Source organism: Physeter macrocephalus, chromosome 5 (genome assembly GCF_002837175.3).
Source record: "Physeter macrocephalus isolate SW-GA chromosome 5, ASM283717v5, whole genome shotgun sequence".
In the NCBI taxonomy this organism is placed as follows: Eukaryota; Metazoa; Chordata; class Mammalia; order Artiodactyla; family Physeteridae; genus Physeter; species Physeter macrocephalus.
The window spans coordinates 13549047-13569025 of NC_041218.1; the positions used below are offsets into that span (position 1 = coordinate 13549047).

The window sequence follows — 19979 nt, forward strand, 5'->3', positions numbered from 1 at the left end:
CGAACCCGTGTCCCCTGCATCGGCAGGCGGACTCTCAACCACTGCGCCACCAGGGAAGCCCAAGATCCTCAGTTTTGAAGCATCCTACATACCAGGAATCCAGTTCCTTTCTCTATTAAGTTTTTAAATTCTTTTAATTAACTTATTTATTTATTTTAATTGTGTTAAAACACAAATAACATAAACTTTATCATCTTAAGCATTTTTAAGAGTATGGCTCCGTGGAATTAAGTCTGTCCACACTGTTGTGCTACCAACACCACCTTCCTCCATTAACTTTTCAGATTTTTAACCCCAATCTGCAACATGGCATTTCAAATCATTAGAAAGAGAAATAGTGAATTCTTATTACAAGGTCCTACGTTAGTGTGAAATTAGCTGCTTTGTTTTCCACCTCTTCCTTTTACAAACTGGCAGCCCGCCATGATCCCTTCAGAAGCATCTCTGTCTCTGTCTCTCACTTTGCTCTCTTTCTCTCCCTTTCCTGCCCCTGCTTTCCCATCCCTCTCTTTCACTTTCTCTCAACCATTCACCCTTTACTTACTCTCTATCACATAAATTTAACTTTCTCATCAAATGTGAAAGGGTTTCATATTTTTACACTCCAAACCCACCCTTTTACACATGAGGAAACAAAGTCCTTTAAAAGAATGTATGCATTCCCTCAAAAACAGCAGACATCCAATCAAGATGTTAGAATAAATGTTCTGTCCACTCATCTACCAAGTCATGCACTCCCTTCTCTCTCTGTGTAGTTTTTGGGGTAAGTAGTTATAAAAGTATCTGCATCTGAATGAACATTTGTGACTCTACTGTCTAATGTCTAGATGGATACCTGCATGTGTGCGTGCGTGCGTGCGTGCCTGTGTGTGTGTGTGTGTGTGTGTGTGTGTGTGTGTGTGTGTGTGAAGGGTCAAACTAACCCAGAGGTGTGTGTGTGTGTGTGTGTGTGTGTGTGTGTGTGTGTGTGTGTGTGAAGGGTCAAACTAACCCAGAGTGTGTTTAGGATTCTGCCTGAAGGCCTAGGATCACCTACAAATAGCAAAGAAGGAGAAAATATTTTTAACTGACAATCCAAAGTGGAATATACAGAATCGATCTTCTAATTGATCCTTACCTACCCTACAGCAAAAGAATAAATAAACTCACCTTCTGCAACAGAAATAAGGCCCTCGACTTTGTTGGTTCAGTAAGATGAGCTCACCCTTGAGTTCCCTGACCAGCTGCTTCCTGATCCAGTTGATACAGACGTGACCTCCTGCAGAAAAGCCTGATCCACCCACACGTGACAATGAACTTGGGAAACCGTGAGCTGGAGCGTAAGCTCCCTCAGGACAAGAACCACATGATGACTCTTTGTTCTCCTCCAACACACATATAACACATATGCACGGGGACGCACACCTTATACACAGACCGTGGGTTTTGTGTGTGTCTGCCTGTGAGCAGGTAAAGCCTCTGGATATTATGAAACCAAAACTAATACAACTATTTAATTTTTGGCTTACTTGTCCACCTTCCCCTTTGTGCTTCCCAAGGGCAAAGACACTTCATAGCATTCACTACTGCACATTATATTATATATTGATTAGTTCATTAGATATTCTTTTTATTCCATCTGTATTTATTGTTTGTCTCTCCCCCCACGGAACGTAAGCTTCTCCACAATACCCAGCCTCTAGGCCGTCAATAAATATTTGTGGAATGGATGTGTATGTCCTTCATTTCTATCACCTCAGCACCTACCACAGTGAACAAAACGAACACTCAAAAAAAAAAAAAAAAACCCTCACAATCACAGAACAAAAGGTGGACAAGCTTCTGTCGGCGGGTCTCAAGGCAAGGTGAGACGCTTGGCTTTGAAATGACCTTCCTCTCAGTGCTAAGCTGGAGTCCTCCAGCAGGTCTCACTTTTGTGGATTCTAAAATTACTTCCTATTTTGTTATATCTTTGAAATAGCAAGTTTAATTTCTTTCTTATTGAAGTTGATTTACAAAGTTGTGTTAGTTTCAGGTGTACAGCAAAGGGACCCTATTTCTTTTTTAGTTTGGGGAATCAGTATACCAGCCTCTTCCCCCCCCACCCCTGCCCCGACAGACTCTATGGTGACAGTAGAGTGGTGGGTGAGTCTCCAAACCAGGAGCCAGAACTCAGATCCTGACAACTTCATTTCCTTATCATGAGCGGTGGCAAGTTAATGGAGCTTTGTGTGTCTCAGTCTCCTCAACTGTAGAATAGAGATAAATAACAATAATACCCACTTCAGAGCAGATTTGTGACGAATAAGTTAGCTAATATATGTAAAACTCTTAGCAGAGTACCTGCCACCAAGTCTGATTACTATTAATCTTCCCACCCAGGCAACTTTGCAAGTTACTTTAATGGAGTCAGGAGAGGGAAAGGAGAGAAGAGAATTCTGTGAGTCAAACATGGAAAATTAGGGGCTTTGCTGGTGGCGCGGTGGTTAAGAATCCGCCTGCCAATGCAGGGGACACGGGTTCCAGCCCTGGTCCGGGAAGATCCCACACGCCGCGGAGCAACTAGGCCCGTGCGCCACAACTACTGAAGCCCGCGCGCCTGGAGCCCGTGAGCCACAGCTACTGAACCCGCGTGCCACGACGGGAGAGGCCACTGTATTGAGAGGCCCACGCACCGCAGCGAGGAGTGGCCCCCGCTCGCCACAACTAAAGAAAAGCCCACGTGCAGCAACGACGACCCAACGCAGCCAAAAATAAATAAATTAATTAATTAATTAAATTTATTTAAAAAGAAAAACATGGAAAATTAATAAAATATAGATTTAGCACAACTGACCATGAACTAAAACCTTCTGTGAAACATTCAAGTAGCAAAGTTTCTCCAGGTGTAGAATAAGACTCTTAAATTTAAGCCCAAGTTACCGTGTTCAATTATCCTCATCTGAAATAAAGTATGCACTTGCTCTTAGAGGCTATAGGCTCCATGTCGCCCTGTCCCACAGAACTTTCTGTGGTGATGGAAACATTCTCTAATCTGCACTGTCTGAAATGATGGCTACTAGATAAACACAGCTACTGAGCATCTGTAATGGGACCAATGTGAATAAAGAAGTGATTTTTAAATTTTTTTTAATTTTGGTTATTTTAAGTTAAGTAGCCGCGTGTGGCTGGCGGCCATCCTATGGGCCGCACTGCTGCAGGGGATCTGAGCTCACAGGCTCCTTGACTTGACCCTCGCCTGCTCTCCAGCTGTTGGTCTGCTCCTCTCCCCCGCCCCAGAAATCAACACTCACACGGCCAAACTGCTGGTTCACACCTCCATGGCTGCGCATATGCCGGCCTCTTTGCCTGAAATGCCCTTCCTCCCCGTCCACCTCCAAACTTCATGAAAATCTTGTTCAAATTTCGTTTCCTCAGGGCAACTCTCCCTAACTCCTTCCCGCCTGACCTCATCCCACTGCGGACACAATCCAGCACCACCTCCTCTGTTTCTCTGCATCTGTTTCTGTTGCTCTCAGTGTCTTGTACTTGTCACTTATTCTCTGTGACACTAGCAGACTACGGGAATTGTAAGGACCAGGTCTTATTCTCTCTTCATTCTAGTGATATGCGCCCATCCCATAATACATGTGCAGTAAATATTTGCTGAGTAACATTATTAATTTGTGAATACGTGCAATGTTCTATTAAAATATGCTTCAGAACATTGACCATCACTCCATGATTATGAAAAACATTTAGGTCAAATTCTATTATAAGGCTTATTTTCAAATAATAAAAAAGTTCTTAGAGTCTCAGTTGAAGGCCTGCTGATTTCAAGCCATATCAATATAAGATTTCAGTACTAACCAAAGAATATACATGTTCCCTGGAACAAAATCCTACCTGTAGCTGGTCCTCCTAAGGGTCTGGAAGTCTCTTGGATTTCAGAAGCTGATCCTGCCATTGATCTGTCCCCAGTGCAGTGACTTACTAGGGAGACACAGATGAGGTTGAAAAGCAGGAAGACAAGAGGACATGAGTACGGACACAGGTGGGAATTCAAGAGTGACTGATCCTTGCTACACCCTCTACCCCAATCCTACCCTCGAAAAGGAAACAATTAAAATCTTATCTAATGTGAAAAATAATGATTGTGCGTGATATGTGTTTCTTCAATGACGTGCGTTATCCAAAACTCTACTGTGTTACCTCTATTCCTTAGCAAAGCTTTTGCTCAAGAAATCCTCCTTGTTAAATTATGTAGCCTCTGTTGCAATATTAACCTGCCCTGAGAGCTACACTGGTTCATTTTCTAGCACAATTTTCTGACTAATCCTTTATTTGGATTCCCACACAGTGTTCCTACAATTAGAATAAGCTCTTGATGGATAAGTCTCTGTGAACCTAATTTGTATATTTCCCAAGTACCAAGCATCTAGTCGATGTATTTTACAAATGATTATCTTTCCTGCCCTCCAGGAACTTCTGGTTCAATAAGACAAACAAATAAAAACACAGTGATCAGAAATGCCTTTTTGTGGGTACAGTCATGTCAGCAGGGCAAGAAACAGATTCCAGAAAGAATATGAATCCAAAGGACTTTGTCTTCAAATCAGATATGGATTTGACTTTTGTTTTCTTATTAATTAGGTGGTTTTATTGTAAAATGCAAAAACAGCACTTTCTAATGTAATGAACATTGATTTAACAAATGATTGAGTTCTTTAGGGCTATATGATCATTTAGATAAATCTCTAATTTTCCCATAATATTGACAGATTTTAAGCAGTCTTTTCTCTGATTTCCCTTTCCCCCTGCCCAACACATATCTCCAGAATTTTAATCGAAGATGTTTCCAAAAAAGACAAAGGCCTAAGATAGCTTTTGAGGCTGCTAATGAATACCATGAGAGAAATATCTTTCCCTAAGGTGTCCTAAAAGTAAATATAGGGATATCAATTTATTTTTTAACTTCCTTCTAAAATCTGTACTTCTAGAAGGAACAGTAAGTCTAGAGGCTACATTCTATGTGCCATTGGAATTGCTTGTGAATTCTCCTAATATAAGATGCACTTATTTCCAAAATGTGTCCATCACTACTTAGAAAAAGCAGATCTGGCTTTCAAAGATTATGTTTTGAGATTAAAAATGAAGATAGTGACCTGAAGTCTCTCAAGATTTGTAAGGCTGGCATGCCATCTATCTCAATAACGAACAAGAATGTCAAATGGACAAAAACAGCCATGGTAAGCAAGGGCTTGCAGCTGACAGTGACTGCTGTATTTTGGGTGATGGGGAACGGTGTTTGCATTGGTTCAAGAGAAATACAGTGCCCTGCCAACTCTAGGTATCAGTGTATTCAATCCCCCTGCTGGTCCATTTTCTGTTGCTTCAATGAAAAATCAGTCGATACAAAGTCAAAATGTTGTACATCCTTCCCCTACCCCTTTCCCTGTCACTGTGTTTCCAGCTTCACCGGAAGAACATGTCACTATGGTAACCAATCCCTCTGGTGCACAGACCAAGTCAACCTTTCTAGTCGGATCGCCAAGCAGAGCAACATGGAATCAAAGCTCTCAATGGAACCACCAGAAGCCATGAATTCCATCCCCCTTTTTCTAAGTGGGGTTAACCAGTACCAGACAGAAGGATACCAGTCTTGTTCCAGGAGATGTTCAAGAAAGGAAATCCAAGAATGTCCTTCAGCAAGTCCTACCAGTGTTTTTCAGTCATTATTAACATGAATTCTTCCTCACATGTCAGCTAACTTCCTACCATTCCAATTTTAATGAAAGCAAAAAATGATGCATAAAAAACATTTTCTGAATCTGAGAATTTGAAAACTGCTACGAAGTCACCCACTGTCAAAAACTATTCTGCTTCCTCTTGTTTTCCCACTTCTAAATGCAAACACAAGTTGTTCTCTTCTGCAATTCTCTAATATCCTGTACAGCTTGACAAAGTTGTAGAGCTCCAAGCGGGACACCCTGCTCTAATAAGAGTCTAACCACGAAGCAGATGTGATATTTGTAATAGTAACACATTCTTAACTAAATCAGCTAAAATCCCTCGTCATTCTACAGAAGCTGTAAAACAAACCTTAAGATGGATTCTCTTTCTGGACCTACCCCACCGAAATCTAAATCCACACCCACTGTTTGTCTTTCTTAAACAATTGACTTTTTTTCAAATTAACAATTTTTCTCTGATCCATTTCAACGTTTTTATAAATCAAAGAATATCAGTTCTCACATATAAGATTTAAAAACAGCAGCAAACTTGCATTATAATTATTGAGACATTAAGAAACTGCTTGGTATCTTGGACACAAAGACTTTGCAGATAACATCATTGTTTTCACTTTGGTATCACCACTTAATAGATGAAGAAAATGAAGGGAGGTGCGGGGAACAAGACTTATAAAATTGCACCACACCTTCCAGGGTGCAGCTACCATCAATGCATATTCCAGGATGCATATTCCCTTCTTCAGAGCAGTGTTAGTATACATCGAAACAATATCTCAGTAGGCTAACGGAACAGGATAGTCCGCAAAGTATAAATCATGTAAGATTTACAAACTGCATCAGATGAACAGACTTTTAAAAATTTATGTGATCATATTAAAGTATCAGACAAATTTTTATCATTAGCAAATGCAGTTTGTTTTCTGTTTTGGTAGACTTTGGGTATTTTTTATACAAATCTTCTGAAAACAGTATTTTTTTCTCTGAAGTACCCACTTTGGTGCTGCTGGAAGAACTACTTTTTGTGTGCTTATTAGATCTTGCTCATATTCAATGTGCATAAGACACTTTTGTCAACCACTTTCTCAAAATGAGAAATCAAGAATTGTGGTATGATGCTACAGGTCAACGGGCTTTGGGGGTGAAACAGGGCAGGGGCTGTGATTTATTAATGTTTATATGACCAATGCCTGCAGTATGCCCAGTATAGCATAGCACTTAAACCCTTCCGGCATGAATAAGGCCTTCTCTGTGAGATGTTTTCCCAAATTTCCCTTGATGAATCAGTTCAACAACATCTAAAACAAAGATTAAAACTAGGAGTGTGTCTACGCCGACAAATCACTCTTAAAGGGCTTCCTCTACTAAAAGCAGAACATTATAGATTCCCTTCCTTTTCAGAGACTACTGAAGCCATTTCCCTGTGTAAAAACCCTGCACCATGAGATTCTACCGGAATCCCACCAGACAAAACGCAAGACAAGAGGCCGGGTAGAGAGAGGTAAGCCTCCATTACCAGCTACTCGGAGGCAAGATCTGGCCACTGCAAGGCTCAGCCGAGCCTGGATAACCTGACCTCCTGGAACCAGGAGGCCTGAGAGACTGCGGCCGCGCAAGGGAGGAGAGGGCTGCCCGGCCCAGAGGCGCCGGTCTCTCCGCAGCGCCACGCTTCGCGGCGAGCGCTTACCTTTCCGAATCAGGGCTGCGATCTCCGGGTCGAAGCCCTGTCGGTGGCACTTCCTCCAGAGGCCCGTGTTGGTGGAGTTGTACTGCCGGCTGCACTCGTCGGCGGGGCTCATGGCGAAGAGCTGCCGGCGATTCCGGGACCGGAGGAGTGTGCCCTCCCAGCGGTCCAGGCGCGAGCGGCTGGCGCGGAGCGGCAAGTTGTTGTTATTGTTGTAAATGAAGCCAGGGTCGACCCGGCGCGTGTTGAAGGCCTTGCACCTGTCCCTGTGCTTCCTGGCGTCCGTCTCGTACCAGTGGTCTGAGCAGACGGCCACGGCCAGCATGCCCAGGGCGCAGAGCGCTAGCGAGAGGCCCGTGTAGAGCAGGAACCTTCCGGCAGCCATGCCTCCGCTTCGCGGCTACACCGTGGGCATGACCCGCCGCAGCCTCGCCTTCCCTCCGCGCGCCCGGAACACAGCTGCGGGCGGGCTGCCGAGCCAAGGAGGGGGAGGGGAGGGGGCGGGAGGGGGGCTCGCGCAGCGGCGTCCCCTCGGCCCCCGGCTGCCGGTGCGCAGCCCAGAGACTGCGGGAACGCGGGCGGGCAGCCTAAAAAGTTCTCATCCGGAGAGGCTCCGGCAAGCCTCTGCGCATCCTGCGGAGCAGGTGCAGCCTCAGGCGGCGGCGAGCCAGACACGGCCGCCTCCCGCCCCCTCCCGGCTCGGCAGGAAGCGACTGCTCCGAAACGGCCGCGGCCGCACTCAGCCGGGCTTCGGGCGACGCTGCCCTCGGGCCGGAAACCAAACACCGAGTGCCCTCGGCCGCGGCGGGGCTCCTGGGCTTTCTTTGTGTAGGGTGGCGATGGGACCCACTCGCTTGGCTTTCTTGGGAGGGGGGTGGGGGGGTGGGGGAGGGTGTCTATCAGGAGGAGCCGCTAGACGACAGGACGCACTGAAACACCCGCGATGCGGCCGGCCGGCGAAGGAAACCTCCAGATGCCAGGGCTGCCTGCCCTGCGTCCCGCCTGGGTCTCCCTCTCAGCCCTCTCTCCCTTCCGGTCTGCGAGAGAAGAAATGTTCTTCCTCTCTGGGTCAGGCGTTTTAAAAGTCTCTGTCCTCTGGTCACCAGCAGGTCCTTTGCTCCTTCTGGCCAGCGCGCTGCGCTCAGAGGCGGGCTCCCAGTCGGCGCGCGGTCTCGGCCGACTTTCCCCCGCGAGCTCCCGGGTCGTCTGCCTCTTGCTTCGCCATTCAGGCGGCCCCTCGGGCCGACGGTGCGGTCACCCAGACGGCGTTACCGAACGAGCCTTGGCCGGGGGGTTGCGGCGACGGGGCGGCAGCTCGCGGGCGCGAGAGGCGGGCTGCGCCGAGGAGGGCGCACCCGGCAGGGCGCACCACGCGGGGCTCGCGGAGCTCGGCGCAGGGCGCCTTCAACACCATGGACAGGTCGCGCGATGGCTGCGCCCCGCCAGCCAAGCAGCCAGCCCCCGGGCCGTCATGCCGCCCTGCCCAGTGCCGTCTTCTTCCTGGAGTGTCCACCCGGCCACCTTCAGACCCGCCTCTCCCGCGGCGCCTCCGCCTCACTTCATCTGGCTCCCGGGTAGCCCCGGGAACGTGCTGCCCGGGAGCTGCTGGTACCCAGAAAAACAACTGCCCCGGCCCTTCAACACAATCCGCCCCCTTCTCCTTACACCTGAGCCCCGGCACTCTAGCACCCCCTCTGCGCTGCCCAACTGGGGTCAGCCGCTCTCAGACTGCAGCATTTTCTTCGCAGCCCACCCAGGAGCTGAGGTGCCGGCTCGCTCGGCAGCGTGCAGAGAATCTCATCCTAGCCTCGGCGTTCCACGATCAGGCTCCCGGCGAGGTGGTCGCCGAGGTGAATGGGGCGAGGGTGGGGGAGGGAGGCTGGGTCGCTCAGCTTCCCCTCCCGGCCGCCTCCTCTAGCCGCGGCGGCTCCGGGGCCTTGCGGTCTCGGCCGGTGCCGGGGAGCGAGAGCCCAGGCTGCGCCCGGGAGGCTCGGGAAATCGCATCGCCCGGTGGCGGGCGCTGTAGGAAGCCGCTGCTGTGCTCGCTCGGGCGCCGGGCGCTGCAGCCTGGGCTAAACCCCACAGCCGAGAACACGGAGCGCGCAGCCAAAAGCTAGTGATGTCATCCGTGCAACGTGAGCCTCATCTCTTATTTTTCTAGCATTCTTAAAGATAAAGTGCACCATTTCCCAGGCAAAATGTCTAAGCCTTATTCTGTGACCAGGCAAGTCAATGGTGTCTAGAGAGGTTTGTGCCCAACCACATCGATATTTACGCACATATACATATATGTGGTATGTAGCATGTTTACACGCGTTAGTATTAAATTAGGGATGTTGCCTCCATCTCCTGTTTATCTCTTTTCAGTAGTGGAAAATTCCCTTCAATCGAAGAAAAGACTGCTTATTGCGGAGTCGGCATTCAGAGGGGCTGAGGAAGTTCCCTGCATCCCCGGTTTCGGTCGCTGATGTCCTGGATTGTATTCGAGCTTTGTTTTCCCCAGAAAGCCACAAGCGCTATCCTATTAGCTACAGGCGTTTCCACCGGGGGCTGAACGCGTGTCCGCGGAGTTGTCGCCGCCAGCCCCGGTCCAGCCCCACGCCAGCGCCAGACACCCTGACACACACCCACCTCCACTTGCCTCCACCTCCCTCCTCAGCGGGAAAAGAAAAAAGAAAATGGACTGATCCTTTCCAGAGAAGAGGAACAGAATTTTCATGGTGGGGGGGTGCTTAATAGGCATTTTGAAAACGCCCAGGGGCTCGCGCTTTGAGGAGGGGAAGTGGGGTTATATGAAACCTCGGTGCGGGCTTTGTCCGTATCCGGGTGGGGGCTGGATTTGGGCTCTGCAAGGGCTCCGAGAGGTGTCGCGGGTAGACCCAGACTTTGAGCGAGTGGGCCCCGAGCGAGCCCAGCTTCATCCCCCCTACACACACCGCCCGGCTCACGTGAGACGGCGCCGCAGGGCTGGGAGCCTCCCTCCCAGGTCGAAACCTTAGGTTCTTCACTCTAAGCCTCACCCCTCATTTTCACCCTCACTCCAAAGCCGAGGGCCTGCACTGCCGGGTAAAGAGCTGCCCTGGGGAGAAAGAGAGGGTCCGGCACCCTGCTTTGAACAACTGGGCCTGCGATCCAAAATGAGCGCACCTCCACCATATTCTTTTTGTCTTTTTTCCTCCTTCCTGCATTTTGAAAATCGCGAACAAGGCGTTTCAGTGCCATCTAGTGGGGGAGGGGCGTGCCTCGCTTTTCGTCCCTGATGCTGCAATGGGAATCGCTGAAGGGGCAGCAGAGCCCGAGGATGTCCGCTCGGTTCTTGGGTGCCCGGCTGGTCGCGGGCTGCAGGCATGTCCCCTCTGCCAGATCCCGGTCCCGCGAGCTAAGGCAGAGCTAAGCGACTTTGGCCACAATGTCTTCTCTTTCTTTCTACACTCCTCTTACCCGCTCTCCCTCCCTCAACCCTGAAAAAAACAGAAACAAGTGCAGACACTTCGTACACAGGCAGGCAATGTCTTAAATTTCTGGAGCTATTTTCTTCGGTAAAGCCCAGAGCACTTTTAGGTTAGCAGTATGCCTGCCTTTGACAATAGGAAGGAGGCAGAAAGGCGAAATGACATCTACAAGGTCACTCGGGAAGCTAGGGCACAGCCACCAGTAGAGCCTCAGTCTCCTGGTACCCAACTCCCCTGCTCCTGAGAACCAGCTGAAAGAGGTGCCCCTGAGACCTCTGGAAGCCCAGGCAGCTGCTATTCGCAATAAATGTACTTGTTCATTTTGTCTGTATCCTTCCTCTCTCTGCCATTATTCCACTCCTTTCTTGCTCTTGCTTTTTAACTTTTTCTCCTGGCCTGTGCCTTAGGCCTGCTTCCAGTGATGTGCCTTGCCCCTCCCTCATGGTCCTCCTAAGCAGTCCTGCGGGGGGGAAGGGACCCAAATGCACAATGTCATCATCTTTTCTGAACATCATTAAAATTGTATTTCGAAATGTTTGTCCTCCATCCCCAAAACCCTATGAAAGACACTGATTAGAGGCCTTCTTTAAAGTGCAATGTTCTTGGACAGCCCTAAACCGTTTGGAGATGATCCTGGTCTTTGGGGCTAAAAAGATGGTGGATTCTTCCTGTAGACTATATGACTACAGGATTTTCTTTTCTCAATTGAGTGATCTATATTTCTTCCCTCTGTCTTCTTCCGATTCCTCATCAGTTACGGCTTCACAGTCTCTGTATTTCCAACCTAATCCTTCCCATTCGCACCTACACTGGTCTAGGATCACAGAAGCTCAAAATTGGAGGGAACTTTAGATTTACCCACACAATAACGCATGAATCTCTTCAAGAACATTTCCCAAAAAAGGGACTGACCGGCTTCTGCTAGCACACTCGCAGTGATGGAAAAATCACTGTCTTGGGGGACTTCCCTGGTGGTCCAGTGGTAAAGAATCCGCCTTACAATGCAGGGCATGCGGGTTCGATGTCTGGTCAGGGAACTAAGATCCCACATGCTGTGGGGCAACTAAGCCCGCGCGCCACAACTACTGAGCTCGCGCGCCTCAGCTAGAGAGCCCACGCGCCGCAGACTACAGAGCCCACACGCCCTGGAGCCTACGCGCCACAACTAGAGAGCGAAAACCCACACACCACAGCTAGAGAGAAGACCGCGCCGCAACAAAAGATCCCACATGCCTCAAGGAAGATCCCGTGTGCCGCAACTAAGACCCGACACCGCCAAAAATAAATAAATAATAAATAAATCTTTTTAAAAAGAAAAAGAAAAATCACTGTCTTGGAAAGCACTACTGCGTGGTGCATGTGGTAACACAGGTCTTCCTTATCCTAAGTCTTATCCTAGGTCCCTGGAATCCTACCCATTGGCCTTCGAGAAGCCCACAGATACCTGATCCCTCGTCCATATAATGGTCTTTCTCATATTTGACATCAGCCATCATGTTCTCTCTAAGCCTTCTTCCCTCCAAGCTAAATATTCTTTCTTCATTTCGTCCTTGTGGTTGCTCCTACTGGGTTTCTGATACCTCCTGATTGTTAGTGCTTCTTGCATCAAATAGTGCTCCTGTATCTAACAGTCATGGCGTGACCCATGTAGAACCAATGATCCTCACCTCCTCTTCTAGGAGACTACAAGTCATCCCTTTGGAATGCTATCCTAGGATCCTGCCCCGAAATGACATTAAGATCATTTGCAATTTGTGAAATCTACATTTTTGAAATTTGGGATTCTATTTGCACACACACACACAAGCATACACACACATCTATTTTTAAGTTCACATTCTCCCGGCTTTCTCCAAGGTCAACATCAGAGATTCAGAGGTATCATTAAAAGTTCTTTCAGTTTCCTGGGGTACAGCTCACACAGAGCAGATAGATGCTCTCCTATAATTTTTTCACCCATTGTGAACTATCTTCAGTTATCATAGTTGTTCTCCCCTACACCCCACCTTCAGTCTGAAAACCACTCTCCTTGACATTGCCAATTGGAAGCAAAATAAAGGTTGATGAGGTGTGCTTTCTCTTAGCCGTCCATCAATATCACATCATTGCCCAGAGAAAAGGCCCTCTGTATATTCTTATTTCTATTTTCCTAATTAACTTTGCACAACTTGCACAACTTGGACATTATTTGAAACCCAAAAGTTATCTTCCACTTTAGCCCTCCTGACAAAGTCCCCCAAGTCTGTGACACGCTAGTACTTATGCTTGAATAGGTACACTTCTTTCCTTACGAAGACCTTCTTCCTAATCAGACCTTCTTCCTCATCAGAGTCATATTGGTGTGCTTACCTACCTTCCTCCTTTTTTTCCTTATTAGGGTCATTATGGCAAAAGGTTATTTTCATCTCACCCCTGGGTTTCTAAGTCCTCTCCTTGCTTTTATTTTCATCTTCCTCCACCACAGCATCGTATTAATCGTCTTAAATTCTACAGTCCTCTACTCAAAATTCTGCAGTGATTTCATTTTGCCTGTACAGTAAAGTTCAAACTCCGTAACCCACATAAAGCCCCACAAAGGTTTCAGCCAATTTTCTAAAGCTGACCATCACATTCCCTTAGACACACCCTCTGTTCTAACCAGGCAGCCCTCTAAACATATTTTGAAAAGCCCCACATTGGCATCACTCCTCTTGCCCATAAATATTTAACTGCTCTGCTTTTTAAAGTTCTTACAATTACAGGTGCCTCATATCAATAGGTCAAATAAATATCATTTGATCATCTCACTAGAAGCTGAAAAGACAACCAATTAAACCCAACAAACATTCTTGATATTTAAAAGCTCTTCCTATACTAGGAATGGTTTAAAATGAATAAGATCATCTCCTGCATAAAGAAGTATTTCAAACTAGTAGGAATAAAACAAATAACACAACAGGAAACCGGGCAAAGGTTATAAAAAGACAATTTACAGAAGAAATTCAAATGGGAAATTAACATATGGGAAAAAACTCAATCTCACTAGTAATCAGGGAATACAATTTTTTTTAAATACTGCTTTTTACCCATCAGATGGGAAAAAATTACATGTCTGTTAATGTCAAGTGCTGGCCAGGGCATAAGGAAACGTGCTCCCATGCAAGGCTGATAGGAGAGTAAACTGACACTGCCACACTGAAGGACAAATTGGAGTAGCTGTTAATATGAAAAACACAGGTTTGTTATGACCCAGCGGATGTGCTTCTAGGTATTTAGCCTGCAGAGCACTTGTACAACAGGCAAAGAGTATATTCATTATACTACCTATATTAGTTTCCTAGTGTTTCTATGACAACGTATCACAAACTCTGTGTCTTAAAACATCAGAAATGTATCGTCACACAGTCCTAGAGGCTAGAAGTCCAAAATCAAGTTGTTAGCGGGACCATGCTCCCTCTGGAACCTGTAGGGGACAATCCTTCCTGGCCTCTTCTGACCTCCAGTGTCTGCTGGCAATTCTTGACATTTCCCAGTTTATAGACGCTTCACTCCTGTCTTTGCTTGTGTCAGCACATGAACATCTCTCACATCATCCTTTCCTCTGTCTCCAAATTTCTCTCTTCTTATAAGGACACTAGTCTCGTTGGATTAAGAGGCTAGCCTACTCCAGCATAACCTCATCTTAACTAATTACATCTACAATGACACTATTTCTAAATAAGGCCATATTTTGAGGGCGTGAGGATAAGGACTTCAACATACCTTTTGGGGGGGACACTATTTAACCCATGACTTTACCTTTCATGTAAAAAAGAAAGGGACATAAGAAAATATTCACGTGTCTGCTTAGTTGTGCAAAATTAAAGGATGATGGAAGAACCAAGAGCCAAGCAGGCAACAGGAAGTTGATAGCAAAAAGCCACTACCACCCCTCAGCTGAAGGCAGGATCACCCCTAACAAAGAGCTCAGGGCAAGCATACAAATGGAGGCCCACATACCATATGTCTAAATGTTTAAAAGGCAAAAGTCAAATGACAAATTGTTAACTAAAAATTTTCTATCGTTCTACCTGACAAATACCTTTATGATGACAGAAATTTCAAATATGTGTAAAGTTATGGTTTTTGTATGAAAAAAAGTTGGCAAACTATCAAAGACAACCAAATTAATTATGATTGCTCATGCACTGATGGGCCAACAACGTGAAGGTGAGTAAAATAAAGACTTCATAATTAACTTGTAATATGTGTATCATAAGACTTAATCTTCTGACTTTTATTTCAGAAAAATCATTCTATTGTTATAACCAGGATTTTCACATAACATTATATTCCATGGATGATAATGCCAAATGCTTTTGACAACTGTTTTTGATTCACTGTAGTTTCTAGGTAGTTTTTTTTTTAATTAATTTCAATTTGGAGAAACTTTACTGAGGCAATAACACTTCTATTGAAAGTGTCAATAAAATTCTTAAAGCAATACTTACATTTGGAATTTTACATGTTACATTCAAGCACTGTAACAATCACATATGACAAATTAATGCAAAAAATACTATTACTTTCACCATATAAATCATTATCACATACAGCATGATTTTTACTATCTCTTAAAGTTACATCTATATCCACACAATATTTACTAAGTTCTTCTTTCAAATATTTAAATGTCAGAATGAAGAAAACCAAAAATCGCAGCACATTGCTTAATTTATTCAGATCTCCCTACAAGACCATAACTTGATCAATAATGGTTGGAAAATAGTTACTACAGACATTACTTTGGGATTAATTGTATGTGAATCTTCTTTAAAGTCATAAAAACATTTGCATTTCCTTGTTCTAATTTCCTTATATTTTATTGGAATATCACTTTTGGTTCTACATAGCTCATTTCTACTTAGAAAACCATTTTCTTTACAATTTTAAAATATTTCTAATCCCTTTAAGTGAGAAATTGCCCAATTTAGATATGCTTTTTCATATTAAAAATAGCAAGCAACAGTTCGTATCAAAAACTTTTGGATAGCACAAATCCAAAGCTAGTTTCATTTTCCACCAAAGACCACATTTTGCTCTGTATTTAAAGATCTTCTTCTATTGTTTCATTTAGCTATCCTAGTATATCTTATATCCTTTCTCAATTAAATTTAATGGCTTTAACAACATTTAATTGACATTTCCATTATGTGTCTTAAGTGGCTATAAAGTCAAATTTAAACGTATTTCATCTATGGATAGATTCAAGACACATCCTAAATACTCTTTGAGTTTCCCCAAAGAACTTCATGACTATTGGCTCAGTTGAGGCCACATAGCTAGAAACAAATTCAAACTATGTTCCACACAAGTTATAAAGAATATTTCTGGATTGGGGGCCAAAATTCAGATTAGGTCTAGAGAAATACACTTGTAGTTTAAGAACAATATGAATTGCAAGAGCATAATATTGTAAAAAGTTCCTCAGTTACCGTGTGCTACTGTTCAAATTACCACGCTAATTCATGTGTAACTCCAGAGCCATGAATTGGAACACAAAGGGAAGCAAGAAAATGGATGCTCATCACTCCTGGGAAATGATACTTCCTTATTCAAAAATCTACTGTGGGCCTGCTATCTGGGAGGAAGGCTTTGACAAGTTAATCATTTCACCTTTTCTTTTATCAAAGTGCCTCCACCCTCAGATCCTCTCAGCACTCTGAAGCAGTATCTATCGCCAACATCAGCAGCAACTCAACCCGCGCAACTTAAAGGCATTCAGATGCAGTTGTCTTTTGTTTTGAGGACACAGGGCAAGAGGTATAGAAAAGCATCTCCTTGGGGCCTGTTCTGTGTTAACCAGAAGAACAGATGTTTTGGGTTGCGAGCCACGCTATGCCAGTACCGATGCCAGATCCCAAGACATAAAGGCAACCATGAGGTATTCAACAGTTATTTGGTGTGTGTTTGTGATATGTGGGCGCTCTAAAACAAGGGGTCTAGGGCAAGGGCGCTCTTGCTGGGGACTGAGGGCAGCCTAGCTGGAGGAACAAAAAGAGGTCCTGAGCCCAGGAACCAGATTCACCCAACAGATGCTGGAACCATGGAAACACTTGACTGGCCAGAGCTGGAACCATGAATTGAGGCAGCTGTGGCTGGAGTTGTTACCTGCGGCAGAGAATAGGGGAGAGATACTCTGGATGCTCCCTTTCTTTCGTTCATTAATCTCTTACCAGGACCTCCCATTGGCTGAACCCAGATGGACACCAGCTGACATGGGAGCCTCAGGATATGTAGCCTACAAATGTCAGCCCCCTGCAGTAGAACTGAGCAAGGAAAATCAAGGAACAAATCTGAGGGCAAACAGGCCAGGATGGACTGGCCCAGAGGGGATATTTCCATAAAATCAGGACCAAGACAAGTCTGCCCTCTCTACCACCACTATTTAATATTGGGGCGGGGTGGGGGGAGGTGGTAATGAAAACTCAAAAGAAAAAAACCAAAAAACTATTAACACCAATAAGGGAGTTCAATAAGGTGGCCTGATATGAGAAACATACACAGGAATCAATACATTCTAATATAACAGCAACTAATTGTTAGAACAACTACTGGAAAAGTATCCTATGCACAGTAACAACAACAAACAAACAAACAAAAAACACCCTATAATATACTTAAGTGTAACAGTTACAAAGAAAGTGAAGGCTTTATATGAAGAAAACCACAAAATTTTATCGATAGACATAAATGACCTGAAAAGATGTAGAAACCTACCATGTTCCTGAATGAAACAACTCAATACTGTTAAAATGCCAATGCTTTACAAAATCATTCATATATTTACCACAGTTCCAATCATAATTTCAATAGGTTTTATTGAAACCTAGGTATTTATTGGAAAATAATTCTAAAGTGCATCTGTAAAAATCTACTAGTGAGAATAGCTATTTTTCTGTGATAATTTGTCTCTCATAAGTATGTATGTATGTATGTATGTATTTATTTTTGGCTGCACTGGATGTTCGTTGCTGCGCATGGGCTTTCTATAGTTGTGGCGACTCGGCGGCGGGGCGGGGGTTATTCTTCATTGCGGTGCGCGGGCTTCTCATTGCGGTGGCTTCTCTTATTGCGGAGCACGGGCTCTAGGAGCGCAGGCTCAGTAGTTGTGGCTCGCGGGCTCTAGAGCACAGGCTCAGTAGTTGTGGAACACGGGCTTAGTTGCTCCGCGGCATGTGGGATCTTCCCAGACCAGGGCTCGAACCCGTGTCCCCTGCGTTGGCAGGAGGATTCTTAACCACTGCGCCACCAGGGAAGTCCATCTCATAAGTATTTTTTTAAAGCCACAATATTTTAAACTGTGTGATATCTGCTTCTCAGACTCTGTAATTCTTCCCCAGGAGCCCCAGGATTTTTTTTATAAATAAAAAGAACAAGAAACCTGATCTAATCATTCACCAAAAATCATGGCACACGTGGTTTGTATGAAATTAGCCCTCTTGGGGACACCCATTCCACAGGATATGGAAATGTGATGAGTAGACACACGTTTCCCAGGCAGGCTTTGACCAGTACAGGTGCACTGCAATGCCACCCGGCCAATGCAATACCCCGAGGTTTTCCAGGCATCGACCTCCTGGACTGAGGAGTCATGACAGCATCCTGTTCTACTCCCTGACCTGACATCTCATGAGTCCAGATCCTGTGAGTCCTTGACCACCTGCTATTTCATCTGCTATGGACTGAATGTTTATATCCTCAGAAAATTCATATGTTGAAGTCCTGACCCCCAGTGTGAGAGTATTTGGAGATAAGGCCTTGGGAGGTCATGAGGTTGTGGCCCCCATGATGGGATCAGACACCAAATAGCTTGCTTCCTCTCTCTCTCTGCCATGTGAGGACACAGAGAGAAGGCAGCCAACTGCAAGCCAGGAAGAGAGCCCTCACCTGAACGCAACTGTGCCGGCACTCTGATGTTAGACATCTAGCCTCCGGAATGGTGACAAAAATTAAATTTCTGTTGTTTAGCCTTCCAGTTGGATGGTATTTTGTTTTGGCAGCCCAAACAGACTAAGACACCATGGTCCCCATAGCAACTCAAAGGGACACAGTTTGAACTATAATGCCGAGTGTCTTCATCACATCAGGCCTGATCAGATAAAGTGATCCACATGTTGCAGCACAGAGTATTAGCAGTTCTGGGGTAAGATACGCCCCAATTTCCCTTATGAGATATTGCTATTTCCTGGGATTTTCTGTACATTACCAGCAGTTACAGTTAATTCTCTCTCTCTCTCTCCTCTTTTCTTTCTTCTCTCTTCTCCCCTTCATAGCTGTGGTTGCTGACCTCATTCATTTGTTCTACACTTGCCATGTGAAAACACACGTGGTTCTTAAAGAAACATCGATGAAAAACAATGAAAGATCCCTGACGTCATAGAGCGTATATTCTAGTTGTGGGAGGCGAGTAATAGCAAACTAGTAAATAAACAAATCATCTAGTATTTTAGAAGATGATAAATGTTCTAGAAAAAAAAATAAAGCAGGGTATAAGACGGTTATAGACTGTTTGTGTACACCAAAAATTCGTATGTTGAAACCCTAACCCTCAATGTGACTGTATTTAGAGATAGGCTCTTTAGGAAGTAACCAGGTTTAAATAAGGCCATAAGAATGGGGCCCTAATCCAAAAGGACTGGAAAAAAAGGAAGCCCTCTCTCACTCTCTCTCTCTCTCCCTTTTGAGGACATATGAGGACCTAGAGAGAAGACAGCTATTTACAAGCCAGGAAGAGAGCCCTCACCAGGAACCTGAGTGACCAGCACTTTGATCTGAGGCTTCCTGGACTCCAGAACCATGAGAAAATAAATATCTGTTGTTTAAGCCACGCAGTCTGTAGTACATTGTTATGGCAACCTGAGAAGACTAATAGAATGCCAGAGAATTTCAGTGGCTAAAGACATTATTATTTTTTTAACATCTTTATTGGAGTATAATTGCTTTACAATGGTGTGTTAGTTTCTGCTTTACAACAAAGTGAATCGGTTATACATATTCATATGTTCCCATATCTCTTCCCTCTTGCGTCTCCCTCCCTCCCACCCTCCCTATCCCACCCCTCTAGGTGGTCACAAACCACCCAGCTGATCTCCCTGTGCTATGCGGCTGCTTCCC

General features: G+C 45.2%; 1 protein-coding gene across 1 annotated transcript in view; it reads right to left on the bottom strand.

Annotated features, from left to right (window-relative positions):
• Nucleotides 1-7777, bottom strand: part of TMEM178B (transmembrane protein 178B) — a 380965-nt gene extending 373188 nt beyond the window's left edge. Inside the window, exons 1-2 of the mRNA XM_055084681.1 lie at nucleotides 7396-7777; nucleotides 3865-3951 (exon numbers count right to left, since the gene is read on the bottom strand). Coding sequence (XP_054940656.1) covers nucleotides 3865-3951; nucleotides 7396-7777 — 469 coding nt within the window. The remainder of the gene's footprint in view (nucleotides 1-3864; nucleotides 3952-7395) is intronic.
• Nucleotides 7778-19979: the final 12202 nt, after the last annotated feature.